A 14779-nucleotide genomic window follows, 5' to 3' on the forward strand; every position below is an offset into this window, starting at 1 on the left:
GCTTCATGTCTACCAACATGATCTATGGCCTCATACATCCCTGGAGGAGGAGGAGGCGCGTACTCTTCTCATTCTCTCCCTCGAGTAGGTAATTATCTAATGTGAAAATTGAATGCATCGATGTAGATGATGTCAGGCACCATTAATTAACAGTGATCTAACTCCACCGAAGTGAGATTATATAATGATAAGGTATCTAGCGTGAACAAGAAGACGGGCAATAATTTCTTGGGCACAAAAGTAAGCCTTTTATATGAAAGAAGAAATATATAAGCTAGATAGCGCTACACTTGTCCACTGTTCCAAGATCATCGTTGCCAGGCACGGTTTCGAGGTAACCAAGCCCACGGTTTCGGCACTGTGTGCCATGCCTCCGTGGCCGATACATAAAACAATTAAGATACGTACTTGGTACGCGTGGGTAGAACGTGGTGGCCTCGAGCGCGAGCGAGCGGCCGGCCAGAGAATCCCGTGGGCATGGCAGGCAGTGTCACAAGCAAGTGACTAAGCTAACCTCATGTCATGATGGGGTTGACCTTACCGTCGTTTGTCCGCCTGCATTGCCTGATTGCCGGATTATTTCGGAGTCGAAGCCGTCGCCACGCCACGCCCGCCGGTGGTTGGGGTTAGCCAGCTGCGAGACCGCGAGAGTGGAACACCCCACGCCCCAAAATGGTCGGAAATGCGCGATTTCCTCGGCGATTGTCCCCCCGGTCTCGCGCTGGCGTGAAACCATCATCGCTAGAAACGCTCTTATGTTTACCCCCCAGCTTGTTGGCACTAGCATAATCCAGGCAATTAATCGATCGCCTGCCTTTCTCCTACCGGACATTTCGTCGTTATCAAACATGGTTAACGGCAGTCCCATCTCTTACAAGACAAAATTTAAATTTCAATCTTAAATTTAGAATTGATTTTATAATTTTTTTTACTAAAGTTTATTTTTTATTATTGACTTTTACATATATAAGGATATGTATATGAAATTTTTATCCATAATTTTTTATTTACAAATATATTATTTAACTTTTTTTTATAAAAATTCGAACAGAATCAGCCCGGTGTACTGGGTAGCCGTCGACCGGGTCGTCGCGCACCTATCTCGCCTCCACCGACCGACCGGGGCGGTGCATTTGTCTATTACGCGGGGGGGCCCTGCCTACCACACGCTACCACTACGCGGCCGGGTAGCCTGCTTCCCGCCATGGCGAATAGCTAGACAAACCGGCCCATCCGCCACCTTTTGTTCCCTCCTTTTGTTTGTTCTACTTGCTGTTTGCTGCTAAACCATCGTCCTCCTCCTCCTGCGTGCGTACAGCATTCTCCTCTTCTGCTGCCCGGCCACTTTGCAGCTTGCACATGCAGCAGCAATACATGCATGCATGGTTGTTCGTATGCTGTTGGATTAGTTAAACGAAGCTGATGTGGGGGAAAGGAAAGCGGGGGGGTCAAGATTCAATCAGCTCTATTTTATCGCAAGGAATCGCGTAAAGCTCGTTGACAGGGAACTGAAGAGTTCAGAAAAGTTATGTTTTCGTGGATGGATATGGGGAATATTGTTCTCTTGCGTACGAAGTTTTTTTTTCATTAAATTGCGTACGAAGTATTGGAAACGGTGCTCTCTTCATGGGTCTTTTGGACAGAATGCATGCAATACAGTCGCCGCTTTTAAAATGCTCATTTTTAAAAAAAAGCTCAACCTCAAAATGCCATTACAGAAGTTCTCTTTTCCAACTTTTCATTGCTTTTAACTAAGCTTCATATTTTAGGACGTACTATGTTATAGTTTCATAGCTTCTGCTCCATCTGTCTAAGAATAGTATAATCATTTTTAGTATTTAAATCTTATCTAAAAATATAAATATTTTAAACATTATTTATAATATTACCTATCATATCGATCACTTCACATTAAAATTATTCTTATTTTATCCTCACACGTATCCTCTTACCTTATTTATTCCTTATTATTAAAGATCAATATAGTATTTTTGACCCAACCTTAATCTCTCCTAAATAACCTATAAATATTTATATCTTGAAAAAATAGTAATGAGTAAGATTAAAAAAATTGACGAGCTGTTGGTCCAGGCTCTTAGCAGACAACCATTTCATTAATTACTCGATATCATATCGTACAGAAAAAAAGTCTTGATAAATAGAGGGGCATATCCCCCAAAAAAATAATTGAGGACTATAGATAGAACAACACCCCCAAGCTCTCATAATGGCGAAAAAAATGAAACAGGAATTTTACAATGTTTGTATTTTAAAAAGAGTAAAAGTACATGGGAAAAATTATTTAAGTATTGATATAACTACTTACGTGGGAATGATAAAAGGGTAAATTCCGTAGTAGAGAGAAAAAGGTAAAATTGTCCCTAAATTAAAATCATTACCGCGTCTACTTAGTAGTCACGATAAGTTAATGATGCGATATCGATATTATTTGGAGGTTTTCTATAGTTCTACATTTTGTTCCCAATAACACCGTAAAAACTTCTTCATAAATTTTGTTTTGCATTGTTTGGCAGTTTTTATAGCATTTACTATTTGTTTTATTTGCAAGAATGTGCTGTAAAAATATCACCCAGTGTTTACATTGATTTATTATTTATATGTTATCCCCAAAAGGCATGAGCTTTATGTAAATTTTACTGATTAATGAACGAGACGACAAGTGTAATTGCATTGATCCTAATGACCATGATCACACGCGAATTGTGCACTCCGCAAGAACTCAATTACACAACCCCCTACTGCAGTAATTTTAGGGATACATGAATTCTGTAAAAATGACCTCAACTACGTGAATATGTCTAGGATATTTACTTTTTTTTTCCAGTGCACACCAAATCGATCGACTCAATTAATGGTATGGAAGATATACTCTTTTTTCTACCCGGCAATACCGATTACATGGAACACGTATATGATTAGTAGCAAATGCTCATAATTACTCGATCGATTACTCCACTGCCATCAATTACACAATTTTATTTCATACTTGTCCCTCACTAGATCAACGGTGATCCACCTCTCAATACATCCAAATAACTCGCAAACATTCAAACGAACCAAATTTTGATACGTTATCTTCGTAATAACAAGAAGGTACCAAAGGTTAATTAACATTGTTTTCTCTGCTGTTTCATATTTTGAAAACAAACCTCCACATTTCCATGCAACCTAACATGACTTGAATAAACTATTTCTCCTACATGTAGCCTAACATGGCTATTTGGGTATTTCATCATCAACTGAAGGCATATTTATAATCTAATAGAAAATCAGGAATCAATGTCAATCCAACACGATACCTCTGTTTTATGGCAGTGATATGCTAACATATGTTTTCTTTCAAGAAGCACGTTCGGTGTGATGCAGAGCTTTGGCTATGGATGGATGGGTATCTACAGGGATTAATTTCTGATAGTCATGATTAAATACTGTGTTTACAATATCCATAGCCGGTACGAACTTTGAAAGTTAACTTAAAAATACCATTTCTTTTGTTCCCAAAATTTGAGCCATATGTATCCATGGACGATAGGGGTTCAATCCTCCTAACCCATCCGCCCATCCAGAGTTATTGATCAGTGGAGCTCTCTAAGTCCTTTTTGGTGCTTGTATTTAAAAAAGATAAAAAGATCCAACAGTGCTCGGTGATAGGTAGTACTATATAAAAGTTAATTAAATAAACATAATCATCATAATCCATGATCCATAGTCCAGAATAACAAATCTTTAACATAGTTTATGGCTTTTATTAGCTTAGAAAGATCGACGATCGGCTCGCAACACAAGACAGTAAATGTTAACTTTGATTTTAATTTTTGTTAATTTCTTCTGTTTACATTTTTCAGGCCAGTCATTGAATTATTTCATTTGAAAATAATCTGACCAATTACTTCCACTATGACTGGTTACGGATGTAGCCCAGAACAAATACATGTATTCATAAAAATCGCTTGTAAGTCGTAATCACCCACATGATTTCAGCTAGAAGCCATACTGTTGAAAAAAATTCCTCTTTACTCTCCTATACAGAAGTTTATTCCTAGTAGGAACCTCGTCTCATCGTACTTTTGCTTATACTTATAAGCTAAAATTTAAATTTTTAATCTTAGATAAAGTTAATTTTGTATTTTGTTATCATAGTTTATTTTTTTATTCTTTGCTTTAAAATTTATTTACAAGTTATGTTTTGTTTGCAAATAAGTCATTTTGTTTTTTCAAAAAAAAAATCAATAGATGACCCTGAAAGTGATTTTGTCATCCTAATGTATGCTTGCGGTGGAATATTTTAGTATTTTAGGGATTGATGTTACATATCACCCCCCTCGTTTTACTTCTTTATGTTTAAGCCAAAATTTAAATTTTCAATCTTAAATTTTAAGTTAATTTTAGAAAAAAAATTTTCACGAAAGTTTATTTTTCAGCCTTGGTTTTTAAATCGATAAGAATATATATAAGTTTATTAACAAATTAATTTTTTACAAATATTCCGTATGACTTTTTTCCATAAAAAGCCAAACAATTAACCCTATACCAGTAGGTTTTAAATCAAAAGTTCCGCAAAAGCCACCGTTTCAAGCACTTGTAGAGAACCTGCAACTAAAATGATGGCAGTCAAGAATAACTACCGTACGTCTGTACTACAGGTGTTTGGTTCCTCGTAGCTTTTTTTTTAAGTAGACTATTAATAAAACTCATCTCGTACTTTGGATTATTTCACGAGACGAATCTATTGAGCCTAATTAGTCCATAATTAGTGAATATGATGCTATAGTAAACATTTGCTAATCATGACTTAATTAGACTTAAAAAAATTGTCTAATGAAATAGCATTTATTTATGCAATTATTTTTGTTATCAGTCTATATTTAATATGCTTAATTAATATCTAAACATTTGATATAACAAAAGACTTAAAAAAATCCCTGAATCTAAAAAGCGAATAAAATACCAGGCCACAGAATTACACTGTGCAACAAGAGGGACGAACAAAAGCACCACACAATCCAAACCCAGCCATTAAAGCCACCCAAAATCCGAAACATTTTTTAACCCCACGCATCCACGTACACCACCACCAGTAGACCATCGCTCTCCAAAATCCAAAGTCCCAAACCCCGATGTTTACCCCCTCGTCGTCGTACGCAGTAAATTACTCCTCCTCTTCCGTCGAGCTGCTACAGGGTGGCTGGCTGGCCGCGCGCAAAACAAACCCCAACTTGCCGTTCCGCGTCAGTCTCTGCTCCTCGCGAATACAATAGCCGGCGCCGCGCCCGCGCGTACGGGGCCCCGAGGCGCGGTGGTGGCTGCTCTCTGCATCAGCAGCATTTCCACCGCTTCCCGCTGTTCATTTTCCGGGTTTCCACCACCACCCGCACCGCGCGGGGAGAGGCGATGCCAGTGGGGTGAGCTGTGGTGTGGTGGTCGTGGAGCCACTAGCGACAACCCATGCAACGAGAAATACTACTCCTACTAGTAGTAGTTTTTTTTTTTCGTTTGCTCCTTTTTAAAGCTTTTTTTTTAATTTTCTTCCTCTCCTCGCCTCAACTCAACTCCCGATGCTGTACGCTGCCTTTATGCTTGCTCTTCTCAGTCCAGCTATCTCCCATAGACTTCGCACCAACCCCTTGCACGCACCAAAGAAAGAAAAGAACGTTTTTTTTTTTCTTCTCAGGAAAAGAGAGGGAGAGAGAGGGAGGAAAATTATACTACTACTGCTCTACTGTCAGCCACGGACACCAAGGCAGGAAGGAAGGCAAGGAGGGGGAAGGGAGCGACAGGGGGCAGCTCGGCGTGGTGAGCCGAGAGAGGGATAGGTGGGCGGTGCTGCATTGCACTTGGCGGCGGAGGGATCGATCGCCAGCGCTGGGCCTGGGATCTCGGCGTTGGCGACCGAGGAGCTGAGCTGAGCTGAGCTGAGGAGCGCTGTGTGGCCGCTGGCTTCTTGGTCGGCGCCGGCGGTGTGCTCATTGGGCTGGGTTAAGCTCGCTGTGATCTGGGTCGCCGTCGCTTGCCCGGGAGGATTTGGATCTTGAGGCGCGTTGCCCGTCGCTGTCGGGAGCCGCCGGGGCAGGTGGTGGGTGGTAGGCTCCATTGCGGCAGTTCGGTGGGCGGCTGCTGATTGGGGGCAGCCGAGAGGGAGATCTGGCCGTCGGCGGGGAGCTGCAGATCCCCTGCCTGCGCGTCCACGCTTCGCTGCCGTGGAGATTCTTGCGGAGGGTGGTGGTGGGGATGGGGATGGGCGCCTACGCGGATCCCTTCCTGCCTCCGAAGATGGCCTCGTCGGTGTACGTCGCGCCGACGGGGGAGTATGGCCAGCCGCAGCCGCAGCCCGCGCCGCGCCCGCCGGCCTGCCCGTACGCGTCTTCCTCCTCGCCGCCGCCTGTCTCCGCGTCGTACCATTCTTGGCCTCCGGCGACGTCAGCTTCGCCGGTGAGTAGCGCAGCTCCGGTCTCCTCTCCCCCGGAGTCATTTCCTTCATCGCCGCCGCCGGCATTGTCACCGCCACCGCCAGAATCTCCTCCTCCATCACTTCCACCGTCTCCGCCACCGTCCCCACCTCCGTCGCCGCCCCAGGTGGAGGTGAACGCGCCGCCGCCGCCGATGGCGACTGACCAGCCGCGCGTCCAGCCACGGGTGTACCCGTCACCCCCGCCGCCGTCTCTGCCCCCACCGCCGCCTCCTACCTTCTCGCCGCCATCGCCACCTCCATTTCACCCACCGTCGGCGTCGCCTGTTCCAGCTCCAGCGCCTGCTGTAGTGTATCCGCCTCCTCCCCCACCAAGAGTCACCTCCCCACCGCCGCCGCGATATCACATCAAGCCGCATTACGTGCCACGGTCGTCTGCGAGGTCGCATTCGAACTCGACCCGTGCATCAAGTGGCGCCGGCAAAAACATCGAGATATCGAGGGAGGCAGCCACCACAATTGTAGCACTTGCCGGCCTTGCTATGCTCAGCTTTGTCGGTGCTACTATTTGGTTCGTCAAGAAGAAGCGACGGCGGATAGAGCCTCCTGCACCGCTGCCGACGCAGCAGCCAGCTCCCCTGCCACCGCCCAATTACTTTCCATCTTCCGGTGGATCCTCGCTAACATCAGGTACTCCTAATTGTGAGTGTACAGCTATATGTGCGGATCCTAATTTTATCCATCGAAGTTGATGTCAATTGTTTGTACTCTCAGATGCATTTTTTAGATCACCTGGATATCCGCTCAGGATGTTCAGTGCGGGGAGCCATGGGTATCCATATTCACCAGCTGATTCTGCCATTGGGTACTCCAGGATGCTGTTCACTCCAGAAAATTTGGCAGAATTTACAAATGGCTTTGCAGAGCAAAACCTATTGGGAGAAGGTGGATTTGGGTGTGTGTACAAGGGCATCTTGCCAGATAATCGTCTTGTGGCTGTCAAGAAGCTTAAGATTGGGAATGGGCAGGGCGAACGTGAGTTCAAGGCCGAAGTTGATACTATCAGCAGAGTACATCATAGACATTTGGTTTCACTAGTTGGCTACTGCATATCAGATGGCCAGCGGATGCTTGTTTATGATTTTGTTCCAAACAATACGCTTTATTACCATCTCCATGGTGAGAATTTTTGTCAATTCTAGTAGCCTTCGAAATTTTTTCTTTGCTTTTAGCTTCATTGAGGCTGAGTATGCTTATCTGATCACAAAACATACCCTTGAAATTGCAGTAAGTGAAGCGGCAGTTCTTGATTGGCGAACAAGGGTTAAGATTGCAGCCGGAGCAGCCCGTGGAATTGCTTATCTGCATGAAGATTGTAATTCTACTTTCCTTTGCTACGCTAATCCTTTAGCATAAATATGATAACTTTTCTTACTATTGCCCTGTCTCTATTCACCAGGTCATCCTCGGATTATACATAGAGATATTAAATCATCCAATATTTTATTGGATGACAACTTCGAAGCTCAGGTATGCTACCAGTTGGTGTATGACATCCATTCTCAGACACTTTGATGTTATTCTCAATTCATGTTTATTTTTATAACTTTTTACCCTTTAAAAAATGCCAGGTTTCTGATTTTGGACTTGCAAGGCTAGCAGCTGACTCCAATACGCATGTCACTACACGTGTCATGGGTACATTTGGGTATGTAAACATGCTAGAACCTCACAGTTCTCAGGTATTTTATGGCTAATATCTGATTTATAATTATAGGTATTTGGCTCCAGAATATGCATTGTCCGGAAAGTTGACTGCAAAATCTGATGTATATTCTTTTGGAGTCGTTCTTTTGGAGCTTATTACAGGAAGAAAACCTGTTGATGCTTCACAGCCACTGGGAGACGAGAGTCTTGTTGAGTGGGTGAGTTACAAAAATATTCTGAATTGTCTATTTCACTTGGTTTAGGTCCTCAGATATGCATATATTTCAGATTTTTCAGCATATGTTTGTTTGATTGAGGTTTCTTAACAAATGATAGGATTGAGTGTTTCACCTCCACTACTTTTAATGAGATTGAGGTGTAGTATATAAACAAGATATTGCTGTCAAACCCTGATAGGTGTATAACTATATATAATCCATTTAATGGTTTGGCTGCTGAGTTTTTGCTCCACAGTGCTGATTACAATACCTAGATCTGTAGGATCTAGTATATGCCACTTTTTAAGTCCTCGTGGCATGTAACTTAGTTCGCCTATCTCTTAAAATTCAGTCAACTTTTCAATTCTTTTATTTACAACTTTGCCAATATGATTCTAGCAGCTGTAGTCTGTTAGTCCTTTCGTTGGCCCCACAGCCCCACTTTCATGATATGTCGTCTGAGGAAGTGATATGGAGAGAACCAAGTTAGCTAAAAGTTCAAGGGTTGGAGCTTTTACAAAAGTAGGCAACCTGATTATTCTTCCAGAGTGGCATACAAAAAGTGGATGAACTTATTTAATGCAGTCTTACAACCACAAGCTTTGATGAGTCATGAAAGAGGCTAGATGAGAACTTGGCAAGGACTTAAGCAATTCGAAGGACAGAGGGAAAGACACCAATTATCATGTACCTATTTAGATATGTGCATAGCAATCATAAAGGAACTGATGCAGTGCACAAGTGACACCTAAGTCTAGGACATTCCTTCTGGTTATTCTCTGTTTTGAAGGGTTCCATGATAGCTTTTTTTAGCTTTGTATAATGTGAACATAAAATATGCTGGTCCTATTAATATGAGCAATAAAACTATTGCAATATATGCAGTAATGTTTATACCATACCATCATGAAGATATATGGACTGGGATGATTTTACCAGTGTTACGATCTCAAACCAAACCTGATTTATGTTGAGAAATTTCAGGCTCGGCCGCTTCTCATCAAGGCAATTGAACATCGAGACTTTGGTGGCCTTCCTGATCCAAGGATGGAAAACAGATTTGATGAAAATGAGATGTATCATATGATAGGAGCCGCAGCTGCGTGCATTCGTCATTCTGCAGCAATGAGACCGCGGATGGGGCAGGTAACGAACACATCCAAATTCATATATGAACTAATGATACCAAACGACAAAAGAAATGATGTTTTCTTTGCGTCTCTCAGGTGGTTAGAGCACTAGATAGTTTAGCGGACTCTAACTTGAACAATGGCCTCCAACCTGGCCGCAGTGAAGTATTCTTAGAACCACAGTCTGAAGAAATTAGATTGTTCCAGCTGAGAGAATTCGGCAGCCGAGATTGTAGTGACGAGATGAGCCAAGCTAGCTGGAGAAGCCGAAGAGATTTGTAAACATGTTCAGCACAAGATCATTAACAATTTTTTGGCCATTCTTTACATGTAATTATCTCTTTTACATGATTTTTTTCCACCTGAGGCAATTCATGTTCTCCATGGAATAAAATTTTGCATTCTTTGAGGAGATAAGTAAATCTTTCCTTCATTTTCCCTTTTCAGTGAAGAGTATACAGATGTTTGATTCTTGGCATTCGCCGATAAACAACTGTATTGTGTTCGCTGCTTTTTGAGCAGGCCAGATTACTGTCCTTGCACTGCAAGTCTCTGGAAGGATAAGGCTGTAAAGCTTATCAGTGGTTGCTTACATTCTCTCAGTCCCTTGTTTTGAGCACAGGTACACTTATTGGATAGCATACATCTTATTGGAGTACTACCGTGTGCATGCCTCGATAAATTCTCATGCCCTGTGTCCTCGTTTGTTCAAGTTCTTGAGAGAAATTCGCCTCCTCCCGTTGCCTGCGCTCAAACCGTTTCGCTTGTCGTAACGGTGGTTGCCGTGTCACTTGCGACGCAAACATCTGCTGCTGCTGGTAGGAGCACAGTGCTGGATCATTGAGATTCGCGTGGATCTCGCCTCTGCGTCGCGTCGACCGATCGGCCGTTGATAAAATCGACTATCTTAATGCGTGATGATTTATAGCGGCGACCACATGATGGGGGTGGGGGTGGGGAGAACCCAGCAGTGGATGGCGGAGTCGTACCATCTGGGCCTGGACTGGAGTGATGGCGAGGCTCGACCGCGGATGGACGTCGATCTGTCGGTCGCCGTCGCCGTCGCCCGTTATTTTCCCGTCCTTTTGTTTGCTTCGCCATCCAGCGTACTCCGGGCGTCTTTGAGCTGGGCTAGATCACGATGGGAACCGACGGGAACACAGTATACTGGTTGCTGGCCCAAGCGGGGGAGCCCAAGCCCAGCAAACCGGATGCGTGAAGCTGAATGGCGTGGCTCGTCAGTCGTCACACTCGGAAGCCGGCATGCTGTGCCGCGGAGGTATAATGCGGGGATGGGCCGAAAACGTGGGTACGTACGAGTCCTCTGGACCCGTTCCTGGGTCTAGAGTGGAGTGAGCCCATCGCTTCTTTTTGGTTTGTGGGCTAGAGATCAACCAACAACATGATTTATATAAAAACAAACACACGTACGAAGAGGGGAGGATGCGCCATGAGGCGTTGGGGTTGAGTACTTCTACCCTTGTTATTACCATGAGAGTCTTCATTAAACCCCTCCTGAAATTTTCTATGAAAGATCATTAGAAATGAGAGCTAGAGTTATGTTTAATTTATTCAGGACCCTCTGACATTATTTGATAGATCCAAATGACCCACGGTCGAGAGTAGAATGCCGCTGTATTCGCGCGTGCGTGGCCGCGTTCGCGTGAGGTTGTTGCGCGTACTGCGTACTGCGTCAGCAGCATGTGAAATCCTCGGGGAATAATAATACTAGTGGTTTTATCACTGGCCAGACCTACCTAAACTGGTCCTACGTAGCTTACCTTCCAGAAGCGTGTGTTTCGGGTATAAGGGCAAACGCTTCAGGTGTAAAGTGTGCAGTCCGACTACGGCTCGATCTGATGCTCATACCTAAAACTAAAACTAGTACGGTGGTCCGCACATATTGTATGGCTATCATCATTATAAATTATAGCTATATAGAGTATGTTATCTTCATAATAATTAGGTTTTAATTGTTAATTCGATTTTAAATTTTTTAAATTATTTTTTACATGGAACAACATTTGCATGTCTAAATTGTACTTATATCTAAACTCTTTTCTACATAATATTTAATTTATAATTCAAATTTTAGATATTTCTAAATTGTACTTATATTGATGTTTTCTCTTAATTTTTTCTAATTTTTAACTGAAATTTTAGATATTTCCAAATTGTATTTATAGATGGACTCCTCCCTCAATATCAATTATTTTAAAATTTTTAATCGAGATTTGAATTTTTAAACTGTATTTACACATGGAATCTTTTTATTTTTCTTTATTTTAAATTTCTAAATTGTATTTATAGATTGAATTTTCCTTCAACATCAATTATTTTAAAATTTTTAATTAGATATTTATTTGCGCATGGACTTCTTTATTATTTTTCTTAATTCTGAAATTGTATTTCTAATCTGATTCATTTTAAGTGGAATTTTAGATGTTTCCAAATTGTATTTATAGATGGACTCTTCCCTCAATATCAATTATTTTAAAATATTTAATCTAAGGTTTAGATTTTTCTAAACTTTATTACGCATAGTGTACCGATCATTATAATGCACATAAACATTTTATTGTGTCTTTATTTTGTATTGTTGAGATTGTTTAACGGGGATTTTCCTTGTCCAATTAAAAAACCGTTCTTTTCTCTTTTAATTGTCCTATTAAAAATTTTTTTCTTATTTTTTATATATGATTTGTCCGATTGGTTTCTCTGTTTTATTGCTATTGATCAGACTTTTTTCTCTTATAACTGTCCGACTGAAAAAAAAATATCTTCTCTTTTTTTTCTTATTTTCTTACGTGATCTATCAGATCGGTTTCTCTGTCCGATTTGTTTCTTTTTTTATTGCTATTGTAATTTTTCTTTAGTTTGACTGAGAATTTCTGGCCCATAAAAAACAACGTGGAGGCTTCTTGCCGGCGCCCGGCGGCCAGGAGCCACCATACTAGTACTGTTGGTAATTGGTAGGTGTATAATATATAATTATTATATTATAATATCTAGACAGAGGCAATACCGTAAAGTAATACCCAGCTAAAGCTAGATCGAAGAAAGCATGGAATAAAGCAGAGTTCGCTTCCGTCGGCCGTATGGCCGCCGCTGCGATGTTGCCAGGACCACCGTTGAGATCATCTCGATGGCTCCCGACGCGAAGCACCCCATCGAGACTTGTCAGGCAGCAAGTGTGCAGCCTTCGCGTCCGAGGCGGTCCGGTCCACGTGGCCCTGTCGGGACGAACAACCCCAGGAAACCGTAAATTGATTCGTACTCGGCCTCGCGCCACTTCCTCCGCGGTATAAATCCAATGCATCGCCCCCCGCGTCTCGCGGAACACACCGCCGCCGCCGTGCCGTATGATATATAATCCCGTGGACGATCTAATCTGTTTAGTCCCCCAACAAAGCGGGCTGATCACCCGCAGCCATCCATGGCGCGGGCGCGGGCACGGGCACGCGTTGCGTCTCTCCGCCTGGACCAGCTCCAGCTTGCGGTGGCGGAGCTCCTCGCTGCGCGGGGGGCGAGCCTTGCCGGCGGCGGCGAGGCGGCGACGGTGGACGAGCTCCGCGCGCGCGAGGAGGACCTCACGATGATGTACGAGTTCAAGGTCCGGCGGTGCCCCCTCTCGCGGGCGCACGACTGGACGTCGTGCCCCTACGCGCACCCGGGCGAGGCCGCGCGGCGCCGCGACCCGCGCCGCGCCGCCTACGACGGCGACCCGTGCCCGGACTTTCGCAACGGCGCGTGCCCGCGTGGTGCCCGGTGCCCGCTCGCGCACGGGACGTTCGAGCTGTGGCTGCACCCGTCGCGCTACCGCACCCGGCCGTGCCTCTCCGGCAGCCTGTGCACTCGCCGGGTATGCTTCTTCGCCCACAATGACAGGGAGCTGCGGATCGCGGGTGGTGCTGTCGACACGCTCTCGCCGAGGTCTCCATCGACGACGTGGGAGTACTCACCTCCGGTGTCTCCGACGGAAGCGAAGTATCAACTGCAGCCAGCCGAGCGAGCCAGCATGGGCATGGGCATGGACATGGACATGGGCATGGATATCCTTGCAATGCAACTTATAAATGCGAGGGATGTGATGGAAGAGGAAGAGGAAGAGGAAGAGTCACGCGCGGAATGGATGCCTGATCTTCTAATGACTTACGCTTGAGATGAGATCTACAACTATATGATTTGTTGTCAACGAAAAACATTGTATTCTGTGTTCTGTTTGTTGTCAACAAATCCGTTGTAAATATTAGGCCAGTCTTAATTAATTGTAAGATCAGAACGCCATGTTGTAGTCGATTTTTTTCGATAATATAGGTATCTGTTTTGTTGAATTTTCTGAAAAAAAATTAGTTTTTTTGTTGTATATATTGATCCCTCATTTGTGTGTGGGGGCAAATATCCTTTATTACCAGCTACTTATATCCGTACATATACTTGGAAATAGGGACGGAGCTAAAAAATTAGTTTATCGGGCTCACCTGAGTCGAAATACGCTAATCTTACTTAATTTTAGTATCATCTTAGCTACCTAAACAATATAACAAAATAGATTTCGTCAGAGATCATCGAGGTCGGCTAACCCCACGGATGTGCTATAGCTCCGCCCCTCCTTGTAAATTCCGTATATATACTTAGTAACTTCGGACGAAGATAATTTAACTATACATATATTTGATTATACATATGTACTGCTAGGGAGAGTACGCCATTTGAGCATTGATGAGTGCAACAGAAGAATACCAAATCTATTGAGGTCTTTGCCAATAAATCGATGCTTTTGTTGCTCCACTCAAATAATGATTTCAAAGAGAGCATTTTTCTCATCCTTAATAAGGTACCGTGAGATACCACTGTTTTCTATCTAAAATTTGGTATGTACTGAAACTCATAGTATCTGCTCAAGGCTAAAAAAAGAAGCTAGATACCGTTACCGGGTGTGGCTATTTGGCGAGCGTGCTAGATGTTTAAGCTGTGCGCGTGAACTGACCGCCAGCACCGTGTCTGTCAAAAGGGCTATTTAGTTCGCGTGGGTTATTTTTCCACGCGGACGTTCGTTATTTTTTTAATATTATTTTTCTTTTAGCATATAATATAACTTTTTTAAAAAAATTATACATGTAAACGTTTACCATCAGTAAAACTATGTTATTCTTTTTTATATTAAAATTGAATTTGCATGTTAGTAGATTCGCTTACTTACCGTAAGGATGTGTAGAAATAGCCTTCACTTGTTACCGTAATAGCTTGATGGGATATTTGCAAATTACAGCTTAGCTAGAGTTATTTTAGAAGTT

At 43.1% G+C, this 14779-nt stretch overlaps 2 protein-coding genes across 2 annotated transcripts; both read left to right on the forward strand.

Annotated features, from left to right (window-relative positions):
• The first annotated feature begins 5504 nt into the window (after positions 1-5504).
• LOC102706331 (proline-rich receptor-like protein kinase PERK9) lies at positions 5505-10135 on the forward strand. The gene is made up of 8 exons (XM_006644612.3): positions 5505-7117; positions 7202-7606; positions 7716-7802; positions 7887-7957; positions 8059-8135; positions 8205-8352; positions 9337-9498; positions 9579-10135. Exons 1-8 carry the CDS (start codon positions 6250-6252, stop codon positions 9762-9764), a joined length of 2004 nt encoding a protein of 667 aa, XP_006644675.1. The 5' UTR covers positions 5505-6249; the 3' UTR covers positions 9765-10135.
• Positions 10136-12836: 2701 nt separating this feature from the next.
• Positions 12837-13722, forward strand: LOC121053314 (zinc finger CCCH domain-containing protein 10-like). Its single transcript, XM_040520121.1, has one exon. It carries the CDS (start codon positions 12919-12921, stop codon positions 13642-13644), a length of 726 nt encoding a protein of 241 aa, XP_040376055.1. The 5' UTR covers positions 12837-12918; the 3' UTR covers positions 13645-13722.
• Positions 13723-14779: the final 1057 nt, after the last annotated feature.

Source organism: Oryza brachyantha, chromosome 1 (genome assembly GCF_000231095.2).
Source record: "Oryza brachyantha chromosome 1, ObraRS2, whole genome shotgun sequence".
NCBI lineage: Eukaryota > Viridiplantae > Streptophyta > Magnoliopsida > Poales > Poaceae > Oryza > Oryza brachyantha.

Excerpts from the sequence above, each read along its gene's own strand:
- LOC102706331 (XM_006644612.3), top strand. The coding sequence starts at position 6,250 with ATGGGGATGGGCGCCTACGCGGATCCCTTCCTGCCTCCGAAGATGGCC. Across the intron at positions 7,803-7,886 it reads TGCTTATCTGCATGAAGATT|GTCATCCTCGGATTATACAT; the intron begins GTAATTCTACTT and ends TCTATTCACCAG. Across the intron at positions 7,958-8,058 it reads ATGACAACTTCGAAGCTCAG|GTTTCTGATTTTGGACTTGC; the intron begins GTATGCTACCAG and ends AAAAAATGCCAG.
- LOC121053314 (XM_040520121.1), top strand. The coding sequence starts at position 12,919 with ATGGCGCGGGCGCGGGCACGGGCACGCGTTGCGTCTCTCCGCCTGGAC.